The 21,384-nt window shown below is 41.7% G+C and overlaps 1 protein-coding gene across 1 annotated transcript in view; it reads left to right on the plus strand.

Moving 5' to 3' along the window:
• The window catches only part of Slc9a9 (solute carrier family 9 member A9), a 535,118-nt gene that overhangs the window by 241,082 nt on the left and 272,652 nt on the right, over nt 1–21,384 (plus strand). The window contains exons 7-8 of the mRNA XM_032909913.1: nt 2,495–2,633; nt 5,458–5,563. Coding sequence (XP_032765804.1) covers nt 2,495–2,633; nt 5,458–5,563 — 245 coding nt within the window. The remainder of the gene's footprint in view (nt 1–2,494; nt 2,634–5,457; nt 5,564–21,384) is intronic.

Here is a 21,384-nt window from a genome sequence, read left to right on the forward strand (position 1 = left end):
CCCTTTTGTACCATTAAATGTTTCATGGTTCTCCCAGCACCACCCTCAGCACCATCCATCTCTTAGGATTTTCTGCTTAGAGATGGCTTCCATGTACCAGCTGGTAGTTTTTGAATTTAATTTTGTTTCCATTCTGTGTGCTTCTCCACCTGTCTCCAGCACCCTGTATGCAATGCTTCACCCAGCGTGTAGCAGGCACCTAGTGATTACATTCTGGGAAGACTTATGACTAACAAATTCAATGCAGTACCTCCCTGGTCCAAGGGTTTATTATGCTTTTCTCTTCTAGTAAGGCAAACATCACATGGAGTTGGGCAAACACAGGCTCTATCATGTTTAGTAGACAGAAGTAGGACGACAGCTCCCCAAAGACCAAAGCTCAAATCAGTGAGGCCAGCAAGATGAGTTGAGGTCATACACAGGGATTTTTTTTGTTAACACACACTTTCTCACATATATTATAAAGAAATATATTTAGCGTATCATACTTACAATTGTATATGTATTCTTCAATGCCAGCTTTTATAGCTGAATAAAAGTGAAATTGATTTAGGGAAAAGCAGACTATAAATCATGGCATAAAGTGTCACTGGTTGATGCTGTGGATACCAGGACAACCAGAAAAAAATTTCTATGGAGATGGGGGGAGGGGGAAATAGATGCCAATTCAAGGGGCCAGACTCACTGCTGGCACAACTCCTTTAGAGTCATTCACAAAGCTCCATTACTGTAGACAGACAGACAGAACAATAGATATTTTTATTTGAAAGAAAGGAAGACAGAGAGACAGACACACACAGAGAGAGAGACAGACCGACAGTCAGACAGACGGACGGATGGATGGACGGACACTTTTATTTGAAGGAAAGGAAGGATTCTCCCTTTCATGCCTCTTCACAGAAATGGAGAGACGGAGAGTTGTGCTGGTGGATGTCAGGGTAAACTGAGGCTTCCTCAGCTGCAGCATGAGGTTTTCATCAGCCCTGGGGTTTGACACCTTTCAGGGGATTCGCAATTACAAAAGACAAAAGGTGTGTTTGCACCGTGGCTTTCCCGGAAGGCTAACACTGCACAGGAGAGGTTCCTCACAGGCGGTTCTCCCTCAGGTACACTTCAGAGCTGCCTCCACCACCATTCGTCTTCTTTATCCAATTAAGAGATCAAAGTGGACGTGTTGGCCTGCTTTGGAGGTTTAAAGGTGCCCACAGAAATCCAAAGAACATTTAAAACTACTATCTCTCCTTACATATCTTCCTGCAGGAAGGCTGGAACCCACTGCTTCCCTATCTAACCAGTCTCTAGAGGCAGAGAGCCAGAGCAGTCAGCAGGCTCTAATCATCCTGGCCTAAGAGACTTTGTTCCTTTGTGTATAATCCTGCATAATCTCCACCAGCCTGTCTGGTGTGCCTTTTCCTCTCCACACAGCTACAAAGTCCTTTCCAGCATTCACTGCCAAATTCTTCATTTTCCCCTGACTAATTTTAAAGGCTTGATGCTAAAATTAAAACGATGAAAAGTAATTCTAAAATTTAACTTTGTTGGTCTCCCCCAATCCTACCAGGGTTAGCGCATCTTCTCACGTTAATGCTCTACTATGAGAAGGTCATAGTTCTTGAAATACGACACACCTTGGCCCTCTTCTTAGCATTCTGGGATTTAAAACCTCCATTTAAAAAGTCAAATATAGCATCCTCAAAAATATCTAAGTAAGCCAACCATGAAGGTTCATGCTTACAGTCTCATTTGAAAGGCTGATACAGGAGGATGTCGGTGAGTTGGAGCCAAACTGGGATACAGAGTATAACCCTGTCTCAAAACAAACAAACAAACTAAACCGACTGCCTGTTGGTAGGTCGCATTTCTCTGTGGAGATCTGTCTATGGGCACCATAAGAACTAAATATGAGAAATGACCCTGGGTGACCGCAACCATTTATTTCTGTGGGAGAGCGGGCCCTTTGCCTGTCCAGGGAGTTAATACTGTGGTGTTCTGCATGCCACCAGGGCTCTTTTCCCACGGGGTTACACTGGAGAGAGAAATGTTTTGTGGCTTATGACAAGATCATGGCAGAATATTTTGTGCATGCTGTGATTTGTATCGCCCATTTGTGCACAGGCCATAAAAGTGCAGTTTTTATCAGGGACATTTGTTGAATACAGAACAGCGCTGAAGACATATGGCCACTAAATAATTCACGGTTATCTATCTTCTCAGCAGATTCCATACACACCTACCATGTTTTAATGCCTAGTTTGCTCAGAAACGGTATTCTTTACGACTCTCCCTATATAAAAATGTTTACTGACTGGCAGTAGTATATGGATACCATGGGATTGGGCTGGAAGGCAAGGACTGCTTGCTGCTTTCTCTGCCTCCTTCCTTCTCCATTGGTTGATCTCCCCCAGCACACAGCCTCATTGGAAAGCGTGTTTCTCCGAGACGGTGGTATACAATTCTGACTGTCACTGACTAAGCCGTTGTCTTCTCTTTTCAGCTCTATATCCATCTATAGTCCCAAGGAGAATCCCAACGCGTTTGACACGGCAGCGTTCTTCCAATCTGTGGGCAATTTCCTGGGGATCTTTGCCGGCTCCTTTGCGATGGGCTCTGCATACGCAGTTGTCACAGCACTGATATCCTTTGTTGTTGTATGGAATCCCGGGACAGAGCAGAGCAGCCAGCCTGCATGGAATGTTCCTGAAGCTGAACGACCCCCGCAGCAGTGAATGGTTAAGAGCAGCTTGAATTCGATACAGCACCGATGAGCCCATTCCAGTTCTGTGTGGTCCCATGAGGTACTGGATCAGTCAAACCTACCACTGTTATCAATGTCTTCTCTTAGACAGTCTTAGGAAAGTTGGCACCTATGGAAAATTGTGGGCTTAGGACGTCAGGACTCATCACATGAAGGTAAAGAGAAAGGAGAGAAGATACAAGGTTAAAAGTAGAAGAGCGTCAAGTATAGTTAATAAGGCAAGTGCACTGTGCTGTTGGTCTCCAGCTGATAGGGTAAGCCAGGAAAACAACCAATAGGGCTTTAAAAAGCTTCACAATTATAGTTTGGGGTTGGGGAGTGAAGAATGACGGCTGCTACATGTGGGTCTCTTTTGTGTCATAATCATAGACACCATAGATGAAGCTATGGCAGAGGTCACATGCTGCCTGGACTAGAGTGGTCATAATGATGGGGGGACATGTGGCTGGGGCTTTCACAGCTACCTCATTACTTGAATCTGTCCTGTATCATTAATATGTTCTCTTTACACAGGAGATTAAGGAGGTAAGGGACCTCCCATACTTACTCTGGCTCCCATAACAGGAATAGTAAGCATGATGATAATAATATCACTTAGGATTCACTGGAAACTTCATCACCCTCCAATAACCTAGGCATTTTTTTTTATCTCAGACACTTTGTACAATGATCCTGAAAGGTAGATTCTGTTATTATTCTAATTGTACAGCTCCAGACTCTCCAACAATTATAAACAATTTGACTGTGGCCATACAGCTAGGATGCTTCAGGGCTGGAATTCAAAGGCAGGTTTTTTATTGATGACAGAGACTAGGTGGGAGAGTTGAAATCAGAACTCTAGGCTGGGGAGCAGAATGTGTGGCCACAGAAGTGAGCAGGCTAATGAGGAAAGGAGACAGTCCTGGAGGCCGAAAGTCTGCCAAGGGGTCCGGTCACATCTGCAAGAAAGCAGAGAGACAGACAAGACAGGGGCCAATGGAAAGTCCTCCATGGCAGTGCTGGGGCCACTTGCTTGTCACTTGGTAGCTTTAAGGCTCTACATATAGTCTGTGGAGGAGGCAGCTGTGCACAGCTGTCTGTCTGCCCCTAACCCGGTCATCTCATCAATCCATAGTGAAGTAGTCTCTTTCGGTCAGGCCCTCGGATTCTTGACTTGGATTTTAACTCAGAACTAATGATTTCTTGGAGAAGGGTAAAGGAAGAGATATTCTATAGCTTACTTAGATATAGAACTAATCTGATAACCAAGAAAGTGTAAATTAACCCTTCCCCACCAAGAAAAAAAAACCCTAGTAAGGATTGAGAGACCATTCCTAAGGAGCATCAAAGCATTCCTCATGAGCACCAAGAGGGAGTGTGGGAAAGGACCTAGGTAAGCCCATGTTTTACTCCCCATGAGTCCCATCCAGTTCTTTAAGGATGTATTTCCAGGAAGGGTATTTTATGAAAAGAAGTTGTCCTAAGCCACTAACAGAGATGTTTCCATAGCCCTTGGTGCCACACATCACTCTATACAGGTGCATGTGGCAGGCCAGCACCATTCTAAGTACATCACTCTATACATGTGGCAAGGAGCAGACAGAGGATGCTGTCATCCAATTTCTCCTCAGAGAATGGGAGGCACCAAGGAGGCTTGGTCTATGACTAGGAGAGTGGAGAATTTGAATCCTATCATTCTGACCCTTAGTATTCTGGCTTTTTAAAAATCCAACAAACCATTTTCCACATACCTATCCCGTTTCACTCTCCAAACTTACAGGGGAGATGTACTATTCTTTTTGCCAAGTCACGCAGGACACAAGTGAGGCCGACGCTAGTACATTGCTTGGTAGTCACACACCCAGTGTGTGTGGTCAAGTCAAGGACTGAAGACAGATATTCCACCCCAGAGGTCAAAGGTCAGGCTTTTCTCTCCATAACATGCACTACCCTTCTTTCAATGTAGAATAAGTTCATCATTTTTTCCTAGAATTATGAGATTACAAGCCACACCTCATTATTTTTTCAGGCATTTTGTGCCTAACAAAACATAGTAGCAATATGACACATCATCACAGAGCCTTAACTATCTCCTCCTAACCCATTCTCTGCCAGCCTGGGCCAGCATCCTTTGTTTATTTATTTATTTCTAATTTAAAATTTATAGATTATTGCTCTGGTAGCATCACCTTTGCCAAAATGAACCAAATGTTTTGTAAACGGTTATTTATTTCATTTATTTTATTTGACTTAATTCCCCTCTCACTGTGAGTAACTACTTTCCATGCCCTATTTCCACCCCTAGGGGAGAGGGCTCCACAGAAGGGCCTGCTTCAGGCTACATCCTAGGGACCAGTACCATCACCTCTAAGGGACTCTTCTGCTTCCAAGTCACAATCTTTTGCTTGCCCTCCCTCCATCTGCCAGTGTTCCTGAAGTGACACGTCGAGGACTGAACCACATTCAGGAAATTGCATACCCACGGTCTGCTGGTATACAGTCTTAGTAGAGACTCTCTGAAAAAAATTGAATTTTTATGGGTGTGTTCAGCCCGCAGTGGAGCATGGGAGTCATGCTAACTCCTTGGGGCCTGTGTGCTACCTCTACTCAGATATAAAGAAACAGACTTTGGCTCTGCAACTGTCATTGCCAAATCCATTCCTCTTAGCCAGCAAGGAGATTGAGTTATACAAACAGTTGTTTTCCTTAACACACCTTGTCACTTGACCAAATTTACCAAGCTCCGTGAGTTCCCAATGCTGGAGACAGGCCTGTTTTTCCTGCTTTCTTGGAGTGCCTTCCTGTCTGCCGAGGCCGCCGGCTTAACAGGTCAGTGTTTTATGCTGCAGTGTGAGCAAGGCCGTGAATGTGGGTGACTGTGGGTTGTTGTGTGTGTCTCGCTGTGGAGTCTCCCCAGCCCAGCAGGCGGGGTAATGAAGTCTCTCTTAAATAGTGAATTGAATGGATTCTATCAGAATCAGCCTCCGCGGAGCTCCCTGGGGAGAAATAATAAAAAATAATTCATCCACTTTGTGCAGAATAGTTTAACAGAATGATTTCAAAATGTTCTTTTCTTCCTTTTGGACAGGAGGGGATGGTGAAAGGGACTGGCTGGTATTTATAATGGACGGCATTACAAATGAATGGCTACGTGCACTGTGAAGGGATACACACACCCAGCCTCGCTAGGGAGAAAGAAGTGAGTGGCTGCCAGCAGCCTCTCCAGAGTGTGCACATCTCATATGCATCAGTGTTCATAATCTTTGCACAGTTGCCTGGGCATGTGAGAACCCCAAATGCCAGTGGGTTGCTCTACGGTCTAGTGTCCCACATAGCAGAAAGTCTTCAGAGGCCTCCGGGATCTAAGGAAAACTGTCCTAAGATCCCATGGGCTTTAGATTCTTTGCTATGGATTCCTCAACCAAACTGTTGGTCTGTCACTGGAGGGAATGTACTGGGGTAACTGTCCCAGCTTCTCATGTGGAAAGGTCACCAGGGGTATTCAGCCTGATTCCCGACTTCTTTCATGATCCGGTCCTGGGCCCATAGTTGCCCACCACATTTTAATGGACAGGCGAGCCGTGAGACTCACTACAACACCATTACCCACAGCGAAATCTGTGTCCTTGGGATATTCTCAGTCTAATGGATAAGTAACCTAAGCAACAATTAACATGGACACTCACTGAGGATGTTCTACAAGCCACTGTCCCAGATGAACTCAATCTACAGAAAGACTCAATAATAAGAAGTGTCCCAGGACACTGTGTGCTAAGCAGAGAGGCTGAGATTTAAAGCTAAAAACTTCAGATCCGAACTTGTAGACAGTCCCATGACAAATGAGACTCTGCTGTGGGAGACCAGGCTGACCTCCAACAGAGGGTCAGTGGGTCCCAGGAGCTTACCTCATCCATTGATTGTTGGTCATCTCTGGCCTGTTACTGCATATCATTTTAGCATGATGACCAGTTGATAAACTGACCTGAAACACTGCAAAGCCTCATGGGCCCTGTATTCCCACAGGCTCCTAGCCAGAAATCTGCCTTGAAAGTTCTCGTGACACTCAAATCAAGGTGGCACCATCAGATTCCACCTTCCTGGGCACTTTATCCAAATTATAGCAATGCAAAGACTGTTATGTTGATATGTTATCATGTTACTAAGGAGTTTGCTGAAGAGCTATGCATTTGGTATGCACTGCTTTGGTAGATAATGTTGTTTAAATGAAACAACCCCTTATATCTTAGTTATTAAAAAACATTGTGTCCCTTTTCTTCTGTGCCCTGTTCTGTATCTAACTTGTAAAATTATCTACAAAATGCTAACAGTAAGGATAAATACTTGACCTTCTAGGAAGGTAAAGGAGTATATTCTAATACAGACATGCACTTACACCACACACACACACACACACACACACACACACACACACACACACACACACACACACACACACACACACACACACACACACACACACACACACACACACACACCAAAACCTGTACATTTCTATGATTGAAGGTTTTCTATTTCAGGGTCCATTCAACTATACCTTGCTCTAGAACGTGCTTCTAACTTTATAGTCCACAGGAAACTCAATATGGTGGTTCTTCTTACCTTGCTCTTTTGCTAGACTTCTCAATCTGCATGTTGTGGGATCTCTGAGTTAAGAATAAGCTTTCATGTTTTGAGATAGAGTATTTATGCAAAATCAGATGGCTGTGTGTTGCTATAGTTTGGCAACAAGCATGCCTCTGAGCTCCTGGAACCCTTAGTGGATGCCTAAGGACCTCACAGATGGACAGTAGCAGGTATGGACTTTGGTAATAGGAAGACCCCAACATCTATGACTGCACCCAGCAGCAGGCTTTCGTGAGCAGTGCTCCAGATTTAGGCAATATGCCTAAGAGGCATTTGATTCAAACCAAGCTAGGTACGAGCATTTCCTACTGCCAAAGACAAGGCTGGTCAGTCCAAATCACTTATGTGTTTATTTGTTATTTAACCCTTGCCTATTTCCAAACTGGATTTGTAACAACTCATAATACCAGCCATGCATATCATGGGGCCTCTTAGTTGAGGATAAACATTCGTGTTCTGGGATAGAGTTTTTCAGTAAAATTAGGCAGCTGTGTGTTGCTATAGATTGGCAATGGGCATGGCTCTGAGCTCTCTGCTAGCCAAAGTCAAAAGAGAACATGTTAACCAACTCAGGACTACAACAGCCTTGTCAAAGGAAGTCATGTTTATTTATAAAAATGGGGGGAAGTTTTTTAAGTAGGAGTTACTAAAATTTTAGGAGATTTTATCAGTTGAATCATCATAGGCAGAGTTTGAACAGCAGAATGGAAATACCTTTAATAATCATTCTGGAGAACACGGAGACTCTTCATGGAGTTCTCTTCGTATGGTTACTTCCCATATTCACCTCCAGTGAACTCTGAGGGTCCGATATCCAATGCAATCTAATCTCATCTCACGGTAATGAGGCCATCCTAGACTAGAAGTAAATTAGTGTGATGCAAAGATAAAACCTGGAAACCTTTTAAAAAATGCTTACCAAATGAATATGCAGCAATGAGTGCAGTGGGATATAAAATGGAATGAGCTACAGAACAGTGGAGACCAGCAGTCATGGTGGCTTGCTTGTCTGGCATACTAACAGCACAGCATGCAGGGTCTAGCCATGTACTCATATGTCACCTTCTCCCAGAAAGACGCCCTGAGCTCAAGCATCACCAGGTAGGTCCTTAAGAACATCAGCTTGGAAGCTGGCCTGTGAACCTTCCATGTCCACTTCACTTCTTCTGTAGGTTCTATGAGTTAGTTTTCTAAGACTTGGCTTTGAAAACAGGATTTCTGTCATTTTGACTATAGCACGTTTGTTTTTACATATATATATATATATATATATATATATATCATCATTTTTAAAACTTACTATATCATCATTTTTAAAACTGACCTCTATGGAAAGTCATTTACTGTAGAAAGTTTTGAAAGTATACATTTGCAGAAGGAAACAAAAGTAGAAATAGCTTCTATCATTACTTCCTATTTATAACAATTACTGTTCTACTATGTCCACCTAAGAAAAAATATACGTATATATTTCCATTCACATGCAACCAATTGAATATACACTTAACTATATACAGTCACACATTTAGAGAGTTAATTAGGAATGTAATAAACAACTCAACAGCTTATAACAATTGCTTTTTATGACATTCAATACTATGGCACAGAAACTTAACTTATTCTACCAAGCCTTTTGGTTGTTTACAGTTTTTAATATTAATATTTTTGAAGTAATACTCCTTTTAGCTAGTTATAAGGATTTTTATTTAGATCACTACCTAAAAACAAAATTTCTGGGCTAATATTTTAAGTTTATGGGGGCTATCCTAACCATCTTTTGTAATAGTCAGACTTCTCTTGTGCTGCAGCCAACATGGGCATTCAGTCACAGCATCAACCATCATCGGGTTCTAGTTCCCTCAGGACTCCCCCTCTTACTGAAGAAAAGCATCCTAAGGGCAAGTGGCTGTTTGTCGGCATCTCGTCTTTGCCAAAGCACCCAGTAAGCTCTTCCTTTCTTCTCAGTCAACTCCTCATCTTGCCACCTTTTGTTCTCATTGTCCTTTATCAAGAAAATTCAACTGTCATTTGTCATATATTCTATAAATTCTCTTTAATTTGTACTTGCCCCTTTATTTTAGTATCTCTCTCTCTCTCTCTCTCTCTCTCTCTCTCTCTCTCTCTCTCTCTGTGTGTGTGTGTGTGTGTGTGTGTGTGTGTGTGTGTGTGTGTGTGTGTGTGTGCTCATGAGCGTGAAGGCCAGAGGTTGACATTTTGTACCTTCTTTGGTTGCTCTCACCCAGTGTATTGAGGCAGGGTTCCTGATGAACTCATCACTCACTGATTTAGCTTGTCTAGCTAAGCCAGTGCCCTCAGGGATCCCATTCTCTACCTCCCAAATAATGGGATTACAAAGGTCATCACTGGTTGTCACAAGTACATGAGTACTAGGGAGGGATCTGTCATTTACACGGGTATAGGGGAGGGATCTTCACTTTGGTCCTCATGCTTTTCAACAGGCCCTTTAGTCATGGAGTCATCCCTCCAGCCCCCCTTTCCTTTTTAAATATGTTACATTTTGTTTGCTTGCCTCATGTAACATGGTTAGTATAGACCCTTTCCAAGTTTTGAATTAGTTTATCCCCTTTCTGTAAGACCCGCATATTTCTTTAATGATACTATATCCTTTATTGTGGTAGTTGTTTTATCTGTGGGGTAGAATAGGGATTTGATTTTCTTCCCAGATGGTAAGCCACTTGTTCTAGCGACCCATGGATTTAAATTCCTCTGTGTACTCATATATTATGTACATGCTCTGGGATTCCCATTGTTCACTTAGCTTTTGATCTTCACTCATTAAATTATCCCAGCTTCATGGCTTATCTTAATATCCAATGGAGAAGAACTGGAGGAATGGCTCAGTAGTTAAGAGCACTGACTACTCTTCCAGAGGACCAAGCAGGCCCATGGTGACTCAACCATCTGTAACTCCAACTCTAGGGGATCCAATGCCCTCTTCTAGCTTTCATATATGCAGTAAGCATGTGGTACACAGAAAAACATGCCTTCAAAGGCAAAACACCCATACACATAAAATAAAAATAAATCTCAAAAAATTAATATAGATTTATAGACATATGCGTCTAATAGATCAGTCTCATTTTACAAGGTCAATCTGATATCTGTAGTATTCATATTTTTATAATTCTAAATAAATCGAAAATGATGTTATGTTTCAAACAGAAAATAATTTGAGAATTATATCTCTCTATTTATTTAAATCTCTTTATGGCCTCCAGTAAATTTTTGTGGTTATCTTCATATTAGACTTACAAATTACTCTTTAAGTATCTCTTTAGCTATTTTATAATGTGGGGTTCTACAACAAATGGGAGCTTGACTGTCAATTCACATCTAGATCTCACTACCTTACCTCATTTACTTTTTTGTGGTTCTGAAATATAGTACTGACCAGATACATAGGCTTAAAGGGCAGATATTACAATACGCTACCAGGTCCACAAAGTCAAGATCGAAGCATTGAAAGCACTCAGTCTGTACCTTGCTTTGTGTGTGTGTGTGTGTGTGTGTGTGTGTGTGTGTGTGTGTGTGTACACGTATGTATATACATGTACATGGGCCAGAGATCTATATCAGTGTCTTCTCCAATCTCTAGTGTTTAACACAGGGTCTCTCACTGAATCTAGAACTTACCTATTTGATTACACTGGCTGACCACCAAGTCCTAGGTATCCTCTCGTCTCTACAATACTAGGGTTCCAGGATGCTGCAGTTCCCAGTTTTCTTTCAAACTGGATTCTGAGGCACTGAAATTGGGTCCTCAGTCTACATACTGAGTCTCCCAAGCTATGATGCTTGTCCTTTGAATCTTTGATTAAGTCAGAACAGCTCATCAGAGAATCAAATTTCTCAACTGGGCATCACAGACTCCACGATAGAGTGGGAAGTGACCCTGTACTTGATAGAATTCCTAGAGTTTCTTTCTGGCCAGTGGTGAGGCTATCCCAGAGCAGATCCATAGACCAAGTTAATGAGCATCATGAATTTGATTTCTGTATGTGCTAAGCTAAAAATTAAAACATGTAGCTAGCCTAGTCTAGAGTAGAGGAATGTGCTAGTGCATCTGTCAACCACACAGAGGAGAGAGAGAGAGAGAGAGAGAGAGAGAGAGAGAGAGAGAGAGAGAGAGAGAGAGAGAGAGGCAGAGACAGAGACTCCACTGGAAAATAGTATCTTAAGCAAGGTATTTCACCCTCCCTTCCTAAAGTGATTGACAGCTTCTGCAGTCAAATGTACCAGACACTTTCCCTGGGACGTGAATCTTTAGGAGAGAGATAGGAAGATGCATAAGTGCTGGTACCTGTCCTTTGCAATAGCAGAACCTTGTGGAGACCTTCTATTCCTTCCTGTCAATGAAGTCCTGGCACTGTCTTGGTGCCTTCCCCCCCCCACCCCCTTAGACTTACCATACCTCCTTCCAATAAATCCCCTCTGGTGACAGTCACTGGGGTCTGTTTTGATTGCTCACAAAGAAGCCTAGACAGAATCAAGGAAATAATGATCTACAAGCCATGGCACAAAGGCACCCATGAGTTGATGACAGACCAGGAAGGAAATGAGGTTCAAAGGCAGCACAGCCTTGAGGCAAGAGTACTTGGGGCTGTCTTATGCCAGGTGCATACTTAGAGACGAACCAACAAACAAAAATCAAGCTTTTCAAAGATAGCTTGCACGGTGCTCATTATCTTGTCATTTCAGCTTTCTATTAGAATCAGCAGCAGCACTCCAGAGGGAAGGGGCTTTCTGACTTCCACGTCTCCAACATTTGCTTCAGTTGTTACTAATTTGATGATGATCATTTGATTTATTTCCATCATCTTTCCCATTGCCACTTCAGTGTCTGCCACCACCTCATCTCAGTCTCTTAGAAACCACCTGCGAGCATTCAGTAGTCACCCAGAAGAACTTAGTTTATAGGAAACATGTGGCTTTTAGACATGCAAATGAAGGCTGGCAATTTCTTTTCCTTGGGAGTTGACTGCTACTGAAGACTCTCCAAGTGCAGTGGGGGGAGCTTACGTAGGAAGATTGGACAGGTATGAAGGGTAAATGAAAAGCCTTCCTCAGGGAGGAGAGTGCACACATTGAAATGGACGTCTGAGATTCTTCACAGCAAAGAGAGCCCAGGAAGAAGGAATTTATGAGGCTGTGTGCCTGGCTTTCATAGCCAACTGTGGAGGGAGCAGCCACTGACTTCCAACTCTTGGGCGGACTCACAGGAGCTGGGACAAGCCATTCTTTTAATTGGCGCTTATCTCTTCACTGCTATAGCAAAGGGATTTCATTAGTTTCCAGGGAGAGACTCTGTCCACCTATTGAATGTGACTTTTGAGAAAATGGCGGACCTTGACATGTTCTCTCCAAGAGATTTCTGGTATACCTGTATCCCTGGCTTCTGATCAGTAGAAGTCTTCCTCATGCAGAGACCTACTTTCTAGAAGTCGTTAGGTTACTAAGCCATTATTTTAAATTGAATATTGAAAATAATTCAGTGGCATTATGTACATAGCATAATCCCTAATGAAATTGAATCCTGTCATAGGAGCTGATGTTCAGTTTATGAAGATAACCAAAAAGCACAGCTGGAAAGGTGATTTGAAAATTCATTTTTATAATCTCTTTCCCAGCTGAGACTTTGGGGGTCCGGTTTTTGCCAGAAGCAAACTTTCAGGACTGTCATTAAATACCAACGTGGGTGATTTCTAACGACCACACTGACACGGTGTCTAATGATTCCCTGCTCCCAGGCACTGCTAGAAGAAATTCATCTTCCACTTTTAGATTCCTGGGGCCTATTTTATAGCCACAGAGGGAGGAGGGAGGGTACTGGTATACCTCACTCTCTCACACAAAATTTAAACAATACAGCTTACTATTCAGCTTAGAATGGCTTCTAAGAAAATAAACTTGTAAAATATGAAGAAAACTAGCTTTTAGTGCTACTCGAAGGTGTGGGGGTTTGAAGTCTGAGTGTAAAGAATAAAGGTTCTATGACAGATAGATAAATAATAAACAACCATCCAAAAGGTTAGTGCGAATCCTGATCTGGTCCATTCACTGAGAGAGCTGATCAAGAGGTGCAACAAAGATGCCCTGAGCACATCCAGGGAACCCAACAGTGAAGCCATGTCTGTCCTGTCACCTGCATGTTCCTGTTGGTCTGCAGTCTCAGGCCCTAATTACGCTGCCTGGTGAGGAAGAGGTGACACATGTCAGGTCAGTTCCTGAAAGGCTTTTGTGGAGAGAAGAGGAGACCTGGGGAAGTCGCTTCTCTTTCACAATAGCTGAAGAAAATAGATCTCCCGCTGCAGCAACTTCTTCTGACATGTTAAGACTTTGCTTGATCTCTGTGACTGGGCTTGTTGCTTCTCATCTTCACTATCTCACAGACTGGCAAAAAAAAAAAAATGGGTTGAAAATTCTAAAGAAAGCTTTCAGCTTGTAAGTGAATGTGTTCTGTTTGGCTTGCGTCTGACATGTTGTATCACTGGGCTGGGATATAATATTTATGGTGCTCTATAACTAAAGCAAATTGCCAAGAGGGTCTTAATTTGAACTGTTTTTTAACAAAACAAAACAACAGCAACAAATCTGTCTGCATCTCTTTGCTCAATACTGCTCTTGATTTCACACTGACAAGGCCATCTAAACATCGTGTAGACAAGATTCCTGACAGAAAAGGAAGAATATTTACCAAGAGGCTCAAAATGTTAGGCCTCTAGGTTGCAGGGGCAAGTACCCATCATTCCCAAGGAGACTAGTTACTAACACACTGAACCATGGGCAAGCATATTGCAGTACAGGCTCAGTAAACAGGTATGGCACACATCTCTTCCAGGTGTAGCTCAGCAGCTCACGCCTGCACTTTCTGAAGCAAACTGCCCTTCATTTCAATATCCAAACCATATACATGTAACTGAAGTTGTGGACAATCTTACCCTGACTTCTTCCCTGTAAGGGTTCTCAGCCAATACCTCAGAGTGTCAGGAGGCAGCGTGAAAAAAAAAAAGAAAAAAGAAAACGAATTCTCAAGAACTATATTCTGCACAGAAGTATAAAAATTGTCAGACTGTGACACAAATAACCAATATCCAGGTGATGGAAGAAAAGGTAGTCAGAGATATTTCCGGATGCGTACTTCAATGGCCTCATTCACTAAAACAGGATGGGGAAGGACTCTCTCAATTTCGTTTCCTGGTGCCATGATTAAATACTCTGACAGAAGCAATTTAAGGAAGGAAGGAAGGAAGGAAGGAAGGAAGGAAGGAAGGAAGGAAGGAAGGAAGGAAGGAAGAAAGGAAGGAAGGAAGGGGTTAGTTTAGCTCCCTGTTCAAGGTACAGTCTACTGTGGTGGAGAAGTTAAGGCAGCAGGAGCTTGAAATAGCTAGCCACATGAAACCTATGTGCAGAAGACTAAAATAACAAATGCACACTGGTGCTCTGCATGGTTTCTCCATCTTATGCAACCCAGGAGCTCCTGCCAAGCAGTGGTCTTGCCCAGTCAAGCAGGTCTTCAAACATCAATTAATGTAACCAAGAACCCCCTAGAGGCATTCCCGGCAGGCCCTTCTTCCAGGTGATTCTAGATTCTGTGCAATTGGCAATTGTCTCGCTGACAACAATTAGGTCACTTAAAGACCTACATGATTCTCTCCATGTGGAACAGCCACCTGGGAAGGTACATTTCCAGCGTCATAGATGCAATCACTGATTAGGAATCCCAGCTATCCTGCTATAATTGTGTTTGTCGAGTTGAAGGAAATGGACAGGCAGGTTGGCTGATGAATGACCAAAACCTTAGGCAAATATCAGGAGTCTAAGCAAAAGAAAAAAAGAGTTCTCTTCCCCCTAACCTTAGGACTGGAAGACATGGGGGCTGCTTAGTGGAAATCTGAAAACTTTGCAACACGAAGTAATTCTGAAATGCAGATTCCGTCTGCCCCAGAGAAGTCAGGAATAAGAACATAGGTCCATGCTGTTTTCCCTCTTAAGTTCCACAGACTCCCGTCCAACCTGCCAGCTACCCACCTGCCAAGCATGGGGGACGAGACAGTAAATGTACACTTTGGAAACTCAGATTCCTTCATCTTCCCTGAAGGAGTTTTCCATTCTGTTAAATCTTTGACTTCCAGTTCCAAGTTCTCTCAGTAGTAGTAGCCAACCTGTCAGAATGGCTTCCTTTAGTAGATCAGGTAATTAAGAAATGCATAGTAGGAAAAATAACCCACCAACCTTAAGACCCTCCGAGTATTGTGGAAGAACAAGACACATTGTTTTATTTTTCTTATACTCTTTCCCTGTTCTGGTAATATAATCAATATTTCCTGTCTAAAAATGCAATATTCTCCAACTTCATAAACCCCTCAAGTCTGAATTTAATGTCAAAGAAAATCATGTTCCGTGTGACAGACATTTATTTTTACGCTTCCCTACCTGAAGCCTTTATCGACTTCTAATGAGAAGAGGATGGGGGAATAACATTATCACTGGCTGAGAGTCTAGGTGATAATGGACTTGAATAAAACAGTTGAATATAAGGGAAAAAAGGACCCTAAAACTAATCAATCCTCATAAAACATTTATTTGTATGTAAGGATATAAATCATCACCCCAGATTCTCTTTTTCAAAATTAGTAAGCATTTCCTTAAATAGAGAAGAGTTAATTTAAGAAACAAGCATGTGAATACCTTGTGTCTTCTAGAAACTATTATGGGTTGGAGACAATACAGAGAGAAAAGCAGTGGACGTATCCTCCTGAGGATAAGGAGGTAGACAGGAGGTCAGTGTGCATCTGTAGGGCCCCATGCAATCCTTCCATTCGATCTTACACAGACCTTGACACACAGACCGTGACACACAGACCTTGACGACTGTGGTGTTCTTCACACAGACCCTTTAAGTTAAAGGTGCTCACAAGCTACCACCTACAGCAGTGCTTGCTAAAATTTCTGACTTTTTCAAGCTAAAATATAAATAAGTCTCTATCATATGTCGCATACTTTTGTTTTTGTTCATAAGAGTTCTTATATTACTTAACAGTACACAAGAGTGCTTGTATAAATTATGAAGCCCTCATATTTTCTTCCAACTTTTAGTAGTCTTATCCCAGTTTAAATCCACTACTGCAGACTACCCTTCTTAATTTACTGAGAAGAAGACAATGGGATTTAGTGGAATGCAATTAATTTAAGTCGAACCCAACATCCAATTTGTTCAGTGTCTGAACAGTCACCTAAGGGTCCCAGGCCTCTTCACTCCCAATGTAGTATTATTCGTTTTACATAATTTACAGTCACAGGATCATGAACCATGATCATGTAAGCAAGCAATTGATGCGGAGGCCTCTGAGGGGGTCCAGAGTATAAGCAACAGAGGATGGTGTGAATAGTATTTGGTTATTCAAAGGGCAGCAATTGTTGCATGAAAACTGACCTCTCTGGAAATAATTTACATACCAACAGTATCATTAGTTTTACCAAAGAGCTGTTTCCTGAGTTTCCTTGCCAGTGAATTTGAACTGAACTGTGTGCTTTGTGGTTTCTCAAAACAGTTCTTTTAACTAGTGTCTGAAAGTGTTGGTTCTAATTTTTGTTCAGAATTGCATAAATGAGTCCCTGTGGCCAAGCCTTTTATGACCTTGCCCACCACTGAAACCTCAGTGGGCAGATGCTGAAAGGCGATTTTGTGCACAAACATGAGTCAGACATTCTTACTTTCTCTAAACCGCTTCCTGATTTCTTCCAGAGTTGCATTTAATGGCTGCTTGTTTTTCCAGGGGTGATATAAATAGAATCAACATATTTTATATTATACAAAACGAAGCATTTTCCCTTTTTATTACTTATTTGAGAATTCCATTCAATGTGTTTTAATCATACACCCTTGCTCCCCCAACTTTTCCCAGATCCCCCATCAATCCCTTATCTGCCCAACATTGTGTCTTCTTTTACTTAAAACCTTGTACTTTAATTTGTGCTGCCCATATATTCTTGAAAGCATAACCTTTGTGAATCTACCAGGGATACATTCTTATCTCTCTCTCAGCAGCATTCAATTGCCAATCGCTCCTCATGGAGTTGCAGGACTTAGTGCCCATCTCTCCTCTCCATGCTAGCATTTTGTATGGCTTTAGCTGGCACAGGTCTCTTGCATCCTGTCACAACCACTGCGAGACCATGCATGCAACTGCCCTGCTGTGTTCAGGAAAAGCCTTGTTCCTGGGTTCAGGAAAAGCCTTGTAGTTATCTATGCCTCTGCCCTTGGAGTTCTCTATGACTCTGTTCTTACATTCTTTCAGCCCTCTCATCGGCAATGATCCTTGAGCTTTGACAGGAGGGATATGTACATCCCATTTAGGGATGAGAAATGTGCAGTTTCTTATTCTCTGCACCTTGACCAGTTGTGAGTCTGTGTGTTAATGACCATCTACTGCAAATAGAAGCTTCTCTAGTAAGGACTTATATATGCATTAATATAGGCTTCTGAGCATAAGTCACTAGAAGTCAGTTTAATAAAATGTCCATTTAGCAGAATAACAGGACTAGGTTCTCCCCCTAGAGCTTATGACATGTCTAGATATGAGTTCATCTTGTAAAGCAGGGCTTAAATCAAACCAGAAAGTGATTGGTTATTCCTCTTAGGCTCATGCCACTGTTACCCCAGTGGTCATGTCTTGTTAGATCAGGCAATGTTGTAGCTCTTAGAGTTCATAGCTGGGTAAGACAGATGACGACTTTCTCCTCCATAGGATGCATAGCGCATTCTATGGAAGCTAGCCAGTGCACATGAAGCTTCCAGTCAGTATCAGCTTGATTTCTCCAAGCTCTTTGATTCAAGCACGGTGCATCTTCAGAAATAGGGTCTAACTCTCAAATTTTGGAGGGTAATCAGCAACATTGGCAATAGCCTGTAATGTTTGGAGGTATTAAGACTCACAGATCAACAACCCCAAAAGAGGTTACCCATTCCTGACCCTTCGGTATGCCTTCCTTTACCCTGCCTGATCCCCAACCTGACTTTAACCCTTCCTGTTCCATTATTCCCCTCTTTATCTTTAGATCACTGAGTTTTACCTCCACTCCATTGAAAGTTACTAATTGCCTAACCTCTGTGGGTATTCCCAACAGAGCACACACACAAGAAAATTCAAATTCAAATCTAACACCAACAAATGCGAGAAGTGTGTGACATTTATTTTTCTGAGTCCATGTCATCTTGCCCATTTTAAAATTTCCTCCAAATAATTTTGTTTTTATCCCTTTGGTTCTGACCTAAAGTAGATACTTAATAAGTTGCTTTTAGTTTCACCCACTTACCCACAGGTTTTATTTTTCTGAGCAGCTGAGTATTCTGGTCCATTGTGTAAATAGGCCATGTTTTCCGTGTTCACTCACCAGGTGATGGTCATCTAGACTGTTTCCAGCTATTGTGAACAGAGCAGTCATGGACTGTCTGGTTGGATTATTAGGAGTAAGAAATCTCTTCTTAACCTGCTTCATCATTGCAGTAATAAGCGGGGGAAGCAACACACGACCTCTAAGGGTATAGAATGTTCAGAGCACACGTGTCTTGTCACACCATGCAGTAGAAATGGTTGTGCTTGCTCTTTGAATGAGTTTCTCTAGTTTATTCTCCTCTCTTCATGTCTGCTTTAGTTCTTGTACTCCTAACACTTACGGAAAGACTTTATATGTACTGAATTTTATCAATATGCTTAGTTGGGAAATCATTTTAAGGTATAGCACATTGCTATACTTAGAACAAACCTCAGAAACATCTGGGTGCTGTCCAAATGAGAAAGCTGAATCTTCAAGATGTGAAGTCATTGGCCAATACCATTGGTGGGGAGAAGACAGAATAGTGAATGAATGCACGTTCTTGATTGGTATATAACCATGCCAAAGACCCCAATGTCTCACACCCATGGAAATGACAAAGTCTTATCCTGGTCCGTGTGAGAATGTTGAGAGAATCAACCACAGGTTGCTCAACCAGGATGTTGACAGCCTAAGACTGCTTCCCTAAAACCACCCTGCTGGGACTAGCTAACCCCTCCTCCATGTGCTGTGCAGAGTTTTCAGGCTGCTAGTGTTGTAGGCATTCTTTATTAGAGAGAGGACAGTATACCAAACCACAGGTTTTCTGTAGGTATACCTGTCATTCCTTTATTACCACTCCATCCTCATTAAGTGTCCCAATCCAAGCCATGCTGGACCTGGTCAACACTCATTTTCTAGCCATGTTCAGAAACAGATAATGGAAACCTGGGTGAGACTGAGACTAGAGGGCCTCTGGGCTCCTGACAGGCATGGGGCAGGCGTTCCTTTACCACTCTATCGTTCACTCGCCATTGGCATCATTAGAGGCTAGCTGATTTTTATTATACTTATTTTCAATCTATTTTATGCCACATGCCTAACGTCTTGAAGGTAACAGTCCACTTACTGTCAATCTTTCTTTTACTAATAAGTTTATATAAATTTCCTCCCAATAATTTTGGTCTTATCCCTTTGGTTTTGACATAGAATATATGCTTAGTGATATTTATTTCTAAGAAAGTTATAATTTCTAATTTGATTTTATCTTCAAACTCAGCCTCATTAAGAAAAGTCTGCTTCTAAATATCTAATGTATACATTTAGTTGCCTCTGTCTCTTGCTAATTTCTGAGCCTATGACACTTTGATAAAAAAATGATATGATAATTTTATAGCAATTAAATTATAGGCATTGTTTCCTTTCTTTGGAGGGGAAATTTTGCTGAACTATTTGCTGGTAAAATATATTGCTAACTTACTCTGTGTAAGTGATTTTCAACTCACCAGTATTGCTTTAAAAAAGAAAAGAAAAAAATAATTTAAGGCCTCAAAAGTCCCACAAGATAATTGTTCTCTGAAACAAAAATGTATTTCATAGAACCATGTTGATTCAGAAAAGCCAGAGAAGGAGAAACAGAAAAAAATATGATTTTAAATTTTCCTTAACATTAACAAGAGACACTGATAAAATAAGAAATAACAGAGGACAAAAAAAAAAAATCCGTTGTCCCCAAAGAATCAAGAACAGGGCAAGGGTCTCATCTGAGGGCTATCCAAAGTTAAGACCAAGCTGGAGCAAGAGTGAATTTATGTTGGTCAAAGTTTGCTTCTTGAAGTTCAGTGTAAGGACCAGAATATCTCCTGATAATATAAAAATGCAGAGTTTGGGGCCTTACTCCAAAACTACTGTATTTTAATAAGATTCCCTGTTCTTGCTGATCTGGATCTCACTAACAGCATTGGTTGAATTCCAGAAATTATCCACATTAGATCTTCCAGAAGGGGTAGGGGGTCTTCACATCTTTAAAGAGGACAGAGGCAGGTATAACCGAGCACATTCAAGGAGTGCTGAGGACAGGCAGTGGGAAGGGTGAAAAACAACAGCACTCACACTCAGAAGACAAGGCGTGGGTTCCTCCTGAGGAGTTGCCTCAGTCCTTGGCAAGAACACAGCAGAAGTCTCCATTCTCCTTGTCTTTTTTTTCTTAAAGCAGGCTTTTTTTTACACTCTAATCCATAAGCAATCAACTTCTTTAAACAAGATTATTCAATTTCATTTTTTATTAAATACAGTTATAACCTCTCCCTAGTCCTTCTCTCATCAACCCCTTTCATACCCCTTTTCCCACTCTTTTGCTTTAACTATTACACACACATATACTATATATGTAATATTATATATGATATATACATATATAATGATATATAGTAATATAATTTAAATAAATGTAAATATTTGTATATAATGAAAATTGATAGATTAATTCTGGAGGGTTGATGAAGTATGTGAAGGGATGAGTAAAGCATAGAACTCAAGTATATCTACCTTCTGCTTGATGAAAGTAGCCCTTTCTACAGTGAAAGATAATCATTGGCCTGAACATATCCAAGGATGAGAATGATCATACTCCATTGTGGAATAACACATATGTTCTTCAAAGGTCATGG

The sequence above is a fragment of the Rattus rattus genome, chromosome 8 (assembly GCF_011064425.1).
Source record: "Rattus rattus isolate New Zealand chromosome 8, Rrattus_CSIRO_v1, whole genome shotgun sequence".
Lineage (NCBI taxonomy): Eukaryota > Metazoa > Chordata > Mammalia > Rodentia > Muridae > Rattus > Rattus rattus.